General features: G+C 55.2%; 1 protein-coding gene across 1 annotated transcript in view; it reads right to left on the bottom strand.

Annotated features, from left to right (window-relative positions):
* The window catches only part of LOC119296079 (zinc finger protein CONSTANS-LIKE 13-like), a 3,965-nt gene extending 2,299 nt beyond the window's left edge, over window positions 1-1,666 (bottom strand). The window contains exons 1-2 of the mRNA XM_037574488.1: window positions 829-1,666; window positions 514-738 (exon numbers count right to left, since the gene is read on the bottom strand). Of these exons, the coding sequence (XP_037430385.1) occupies window positions 514-738; window positions 829-1,356 (753 nt within the window). The 5' untranslated portion in view covers window positions 1,357-1,666. The remainder of the gene's footprint in view (window positions 1-513; window positions 739-828) is intronic.
* Window positions 1,667-7,041: the final 5,375 nt, after the last annotated feature.

Here is a 7,041-nt window from a genome sequence, read left to right as displayed (position 1 = left end):
AGAAGAGGAGGCGAGGAGAAGACGCACCGATTTTACTAGGCCGAGCAACGATGGAGTAAATATACTCAGATTTCTAGGGAAGGAGTAAAAAATTTACCCTAGTAAGCCATATAGGGGATCGGCTAGGTCAAACTTAGTGGAGTAAAAAGCCAAATTTACTCCACGAAGGAGATATATTGGATTGGTTAGAAATTCTCTTAGCTGTTATACCAGAGAATTAGACACTACACTGAAGAATATATGCATCATCAACATAGCTATGACCTAATAGAAAAGCTTGCTGCGAATATCTTCGCCACATATGGTGCAGAATATCTCTATTTCTCTAACCTCTGCCGTTTGAATAGATATGTCGCAAGTTGTCTAAATACAAGTTCAGTCAACACTCAACACCTGAGCCAAAATTCTTCTTGGTTGATGAGTAATTGCAGTGGGAGAAAAAATGATCCTGGTTAGATTCGTAGTATACCCGTCCAGCATGGGGAAATTAGTGAGATAGACTGAAGTACGTACCTCATAACCAGGGGTTGGCATGGTTGCAACCTCGTGGCTGTTATCTATGCCGAAATCGCCATTTCCAGTGGTGTGCTGTGACTCTGTCCAGGAAGGCAACTGATGAGCAGCTTGCTCTGCCTCCTCACGAGGTGTTATCTGACCGCTGCCCATGTCGACCTCGGCGAGCTCACGTAACTGCCGTATGACCTCATCGTTGGTCTTTCCATCGGGTGAGTTGTGGATCTTTTGCAGATGAGTTAGAGCTAGGTGTGAGAATTCAGAGCAAGAGCAGAAAACTGGAGAATTTTGGCAGACAGCGAGCATGTCATGTACCTTGGGCGAGGACGGCGTCACGAGGGGCTGGAAGCCATGGCAAGAAGTGGTGGGCACGATGAGATCCTCCAGGCGGAACACCTGGGGCTCCTCCCAGATGGCCCACCAACCGTCGTCGGCTTTGCCGGCCGAGGGCTTGTCGAAGTCGGGGACCCCGAGAAGAGCGGCGAGGTCGTGCGCCGAGGGTCGTCCCGTGTACCCCTGGACTGTGCAGCGGTCGTGCAGCGGCAGCTCGGCGTCCCGGCTCCTCCCGAAGTCGCAGTTGGAGCAGAGGAATTCGGTACCAGCGTGGCGGAAGACGGCCCCGGTTGCGCGGCATGCGGCGCAGAGCAGGGCGCGCAGGTGGCGGGAGCAGACCGCGTTGGCGGCGTGCACGAGGCGGTCGCACGGCAGGCAGAGCCTGGCGCTGTCGGCCCGGCAGTACACGACCGCCTGTGGGCCGCTGCAGTAGTCGCAGGCTAGCGCGTCGGCAGAGAGCTCCTTCTCCATGGCCGGCGGCTCTGGATGCTGGCGCTCGTCTTGATCCATGTGATGGACGACTGGAATGGTCACCGATGGAAAAGAGCTTGGTAGGCGCTGCTACCTACAAGAAGAAGAAGAACAAGAAGAAGAAGAGATAATGCGTGTATATATGACTTGCTTGCGGAAAAAGAAGAAGGTGGGAGAAGAAGCACGAGAGGCGGAATAAACCGCGAAAGGGATGGTTCGAAAGCGAGGAGGCTTCCTCTGCCTCGTCACTCACTCGCGTAGCTCGGTCCGATATTTCTGTCATGCCTGGATGACTGTGTGCTGTGAGGCCGGCGACGTGGCGGGCTCCGCCGTGCGTGAGGCTGGCCGCGGGCCAAGTGTTGGATTGGCAGTCTCGTCGCGTCGACACGGACAAAAACGGCTTCTCCATGGTTCGATCGACTGTGGGAGTGGGAGAGGAAAGAAAAGGAAATGGGAAGGGGGGAAAGCACGGATGGTGAGGTTGGCCGAGTTGTCTCACGAGATCTTGCAGGTCCAGCCGACACGAGATGCGGCCGTTGGCGGGAAGGGACCGCTTGGACGGGTCTCGAGGGGAGCATGACGTAACTGCTGAGGTAATGCCAGAGTATCGCATCGCTAGCCTTGGCCGTGGGAAGGTCGTTTTGGTGGCTATTGGTGGCATAACGAGTGAGCTTTCTAAAGGGTACTCCCTTCGTTTCTAAATATAGTGCACATGGATTGAGGCTGACATACTAATGCATGTGCGGGAGTTATATTTTGGACGAGAAAACCCTCAATCGATTTACTTGAGACAAGATGCGTTATACGAGTCAGTAGACTACAAAATTGAAGGGAAACTATCACACCCTCCCACCATCCAGGCCTGTCCCATCCTATTTGTACGAGAATAAATAAATGAGGCAGGACATGCGTTGGGCGGGTTAGTGGAGGGTTAGTGTCGGTGAAAAACGACACCTACGGGATTACTGGAATCCCTAATACGGTCGGCGGGCGCGAGGTTGTGAAAAGAGCAGGTCTAGGAGACAGCACAAAGATCGTTTACCCAGGTTTGGGCCACGAGGATGCGTAATATCCTAGTCCTGCTTTGATGTATATTTGAGTGTTCTTGAGTTCTTAAACTAGCTATGGTGTGTCACTTGTTCAAAAGATCTGAATCCCCCTCCCAGTATGCCTCGGGCCTCCTTTTATAGAAAAAAGGGGTCGCCACAGTGGCACACAAGAGGTGGAAAGGTGTACAGTGGCTGAGTCTATCCTCTGGCACCGTCGGACAAACACATTTAATGCGCTGCTGACGTGCCCTTCTTGCTTTATCGGGGACGGTAAGGAAGCTCGTCCCAGCTGTCGCCGCTTCGCCGTACTTCGACACGCGTCCAGGCCAACGAGGCGTGTTGCGCCATGTCGGCTGGCAGGCTGCTGAGCTGGTGCGGTGGCAGAGTTTTCTCGAAGATCTGCATGCCACCACACAGGTTCTTCCTGAGTCGGTCTAGAGGACGCACGTCGCCACGCAGGTGCTCGCCTAGCTGGCTGAGCCGACAGCTGCATGGGGACGGCGGTGAAGTCTTGGCAGATGTGGGCCTGGCTGCGGCCCCGCTGACGTCCTCAGCAAGGGTCTTGCCGGGGTCCCGGCAAGGGTCTTGTCGTGGCATCGCGGTCGTCCCCGACAACGATCTTGTCGGAGGTCTCATGGATTTCCTCGGCAATGATCTTGCCGAGGATCGTCGTCTTTTGGTTCCTATCTATGCCTCGCAGGACCTTTGTCTTCATAAAGATTTGTATGCCACCATGCAGGCCCCCTCCCGAGCTTTGGTTCCAATGTTGTCGATGGTGTCGGAACTCCCAGGCTCAAGGGTGGCGGCCTTGCTGGCATTGGGTAAGTTGCCCCGGCAAGGCTCTTGTCGGGGCTGCGTAGGCCGCCCCGGCAAGTGTCTTGCCGGGGGAAACCCATCCTGACGCTTTACCTTTTGCGCCCCTGGTTTGAGCGCTGCTTCGGTAGCCTTGTACTTTTGCTTCCTTCCTCTGCCCCGCTAAGCATGGCCACAGGTGCGGCTCTGTCTACCCGTGCACAAGTAAAGGGGTACACACACATAAGCGCGATGTGTTGTTGGGCTAGGCCCAGAACAGTGCACGGGCATGCGTGGCAGAGTTTTACCACAGTAATTCCATCGCCAGTTGCGCTTCCCCACGACCCGCGTCGAATGCGTGACGTGGGAGTCGTGCGTGGGGTGACCGCAACATGCTTGCGTCACCCCGCAGTTAATAGTAAAGAGGCGGTCCGCGTTCTCCCCATAAAAACAGGGGAAGCCGCAGGGGCGCGACTCATTTACTGGGTGGACTCGAGTCATGGCCATTATGGCACCCGCACCCCACGATCACGGGGCGTCAAACAGCCGTTCCACTTGCCATCTGCATCCTGGCTCGCCCACCACGTGTCCTCCATGCCTCGGGGAGGGCAGGTAGTGGACACAGAGGGTACGGGCTTTAATGTCGGGGCGGGGGGCTGGCCGCCGCCGCTTGGAGCAGCGGGTCGGTCCTGTCTCCTTGCGCCCCCGGCGGCTGGATTGGTTGATTGGGGCGGTCTCCTTCAGGATCCCTTGGCCCCGTCTTCCTATAAAAAGGGCAGAGGGACAACGTCTTCCCGCATCCATCTTCTCCCAGTCTGGGTTCTTTCCTTCCCTTGTCATGGCGAGAGGGCGCGGTCGTGGCCGTTCCTCTATGGAGGCGACTAGGTATTCCTCTCGCCAGAGAGCCGTGGTGGTTAAGGAAGAGCCGGACGCCCAATGTGAAGGCCACGCTCGAGGCGGAGGCGCCAGACGGGGCCGCGATTGGCAAGGCAGTCGAGGCAGAGGTGGGCGCGGAAGGGGGACACCCGCGTCGCCACCGTCTTCGTCGCCATCTCCTCCACCATCTCCTCCTCCTTCATCGAGCGGCCATGTCGGGGCACGGCACTGGAGTTTATCCTGCAGTTGCGCGAGCCGTCGCGCAGCTGCCTTCGTCTTCCCGTGGCGTTTGCGAGGGTGCTGGAGATTGACCAGCCACTGAGGTTGAGGCTTCACATGAAGGGATGTTGTAATGGCGACATGTGGGCGAACACAAGGTTCCCCGTCCCTCACGTGATGCTCCTCCGTCGGGGTTGGAAAATCTTCGCACGCGCCCACTGCTTGATGAAGGGGCACGTTCTCCACTTCAAATTAGTGGAGAGCGATTTGCTCTCTGTCAAGGTCTTTGGGCGCTCGGGAATTAGGTTAGGGTGCTGCACGGAGAGCTCGACCGACGATGAAAGATCCTCCTAGAGCGATAGTGACGAGGAGGACACCGGTGGGGAAGACAACGAGGACGGGTCCGACTAGGCGTCAGACAAACCGACCTCGGGCGACGCCGGCATCACCATCATTTGCATCCTGGTCTTTCCCTCGGCAGAGCGATTTGCCGGGGGCGGGGCCAGCTCCTTGAAGTTCTCGAGGTCGCCTCCTTGGGCGGCTGGCATGGGAAGGCCGGAGAAGACGAAGAAGGCGGGTGGCGGGCCGTCAAGTCAGAGTACGATGGCACCGATGCCTTCGTCTCGTATTGCCGGCCCGCTCCCTCATCTTTCGGCTCTCCTCCCGGCACCATCATCACTAGCCCTCTTCCGGACGGCCACCGGGATGTTCTCTTGGTGTCTTCTGCTGCTTGTACCTCGCCTAGACACTCCTTTTGCCCTCCTGCCATCTTGTTCCGTTTCCTGGGGAGAGGGACAAGAAAGGGATTACGGGCATCTTATCACTTTTTAGTTTTTAAGCCTACAGGCACTAGTTAAATTTAAAACTTGTAATCCCCTTGCTCATGTTTACATTCCATACGAACTGTACCTATATGGGACGTATTAATGAAAAAATGGTGCTTGTCGGGTTCTTTGTGTGTGAGCGAAGCCCATGCCAAGGAATGAGTCCTTTTTATTTTTAAGATAAACATTGTCGCCTGGCAATAGGCCTTGCCTCCCCTTACTTCATTCGACCATACTCACGCTCTTGGTGGGGGCAGGGGCGAAGTAGGGTTAGGCCCTTCGTTTGCTTCCTTGTTACCGCAACTACGACCAAGTTCCGACCTAGGGAATAGTTCTTAGGTACAGGAAAAAGGGAGCACGGTAGCCTAGGAATAAAACGAGGTTTTATACGTCCCAATTCCATACGAAAATGCACAACAGGGGATAAAGGACTTATCTGAATCTGCATCCCCCCGGCAACTTGGCTTGCCGTGGTTGGACCCTTGTGTCTGCAGCCCCCAGAAACCTTAGCTTGCCGGGACCGGAGCACCGGCTTGTTTTCTTTCTTCCAAATAGCTCAGCAGAAATGTCCATGTACCCTGCAAACCAAAGAGGACGGAAAGGAACAGAGAGACGCACACTCAACCTCTATGCTACGGGTTAGTCGCCGCTAAGCACTATCAACCCTAACCGAGGGAGAGACCCAACCTAGCATGCATGCTATAACTTAGAGCGTCAGCGCTTCATTTATTTATGCTCAGGGTCTGCGCCTGGCTTTGTATAGAGGGTTACATGCCTTGCCGGCAAGGCTTGTACAAAAGGTGGTCTGCTGGGGGGGCCGGCAACCGCGCCTTATGCATAAAACTTGCGAAGATGTTCAATGTTCCGGGAGTTGCTCATTGGAATGGCATCTTCGGTCTCTAGGCGGACTGCGCCAGGCCCGGTGACTCGTATTACCCGATAAGGACCTTCCCACTTTGGCGTCAACTTGTTGGAATTCTTGGTCGATTGAACGCATCGAAGAACAAGGTCGCCTTCCTCAAAGCTTCAGGCATGAACCTTGCGGCTATGATAGCGGAGCAAGACTTGCTGGTAGCACGCTGCTCTCACAGCCGCCCCAAGTCGATCTTCCTGAAGGAGCGTTGCATCATCTTGCTGCAATCGCTCTTGCTCAAGATCGTCATAAGCGAGCACTCGAGGTGACCCATATGTGAGTTCCGTGGGGAGAACTACCTCTGCCCCGTATACCAGGGCAAAGGATGTCTGGTCGGTGGCTCGATTTGGTGTCGTTCTGATCGACCAAAGAACCGCCGGCAACTCATCAATCCAGCGCCTTCCGCTCTTGTGCAGCCTGTCAAAAGTCTTTGTCCTCAGGCCTCATAGTACTTCAGCATTTGCCGTCTCCTCCTGGCCGTTGCTCCATGGGTGCACCATGGAAGCGAAACAGACCTTGCTGCCGAGGTCTTGGGTGTATTGCATGAAGGTAAGGCTTGTGAAATGCGTACCATTGTCGGTGATGACTCTGTTTGGCACACCAAAACGGCAGACTAGCCCCTTGAAGAATTTGACGGCTAACTGCGCTGTCACCTTTCTCACTGATTCCACCTCCGACCACTTTGTGAACTTGTCGATTGCAACGTACAAGTACTCAAAGCACCCGACAGCGCGGGGGAAAGGGCCAGTATGTCGAGCCCCCAGACCGAAAACGGCCAGGAGAGAGGGATTGTTTGAAGGGCTTGAGCTGGCTGATGAAGCTTCTTTGGATGGAACTGACACGCTTCACACTTGGTTACTAGTGCTATTGCATCCTGGAGGGCAGTGGGCCAGAAGAAACCTTGCCGGAAGGCCTTGCCGATAAGGGCCCTCGACCCTATGTGGGAGCCACATATGCCTTCATGTATCTCTGCCAACAGCTCCAGTCCTTCCTCTCGGGGAATGCACTTCAATTTCACTCTGTTTGGTCTTTTTCTGTACAGAACATTGTC

The sequence above is a fragment of the Triticum dicoccoides genome, chromosome 4B, assembly GCF_002162155.2.
Source record: "Triticum dicoccoides isolate Atlit2015 ecotype Zavitan chromosome 4B, WEW_v2.0, whole genome shotgun sequence".
NCBI classification, from domain to species: Eukaryota; Viridiplantae; Streptophyta; class Magnoliopsida; order Poales; family Poaceae; genus Triticum; species Triticum dicoccoides.
Note: the sequence above shows the minus strand (reverse complement) of the source record. Positions and strands in the feature narration are given on the sequence as shown.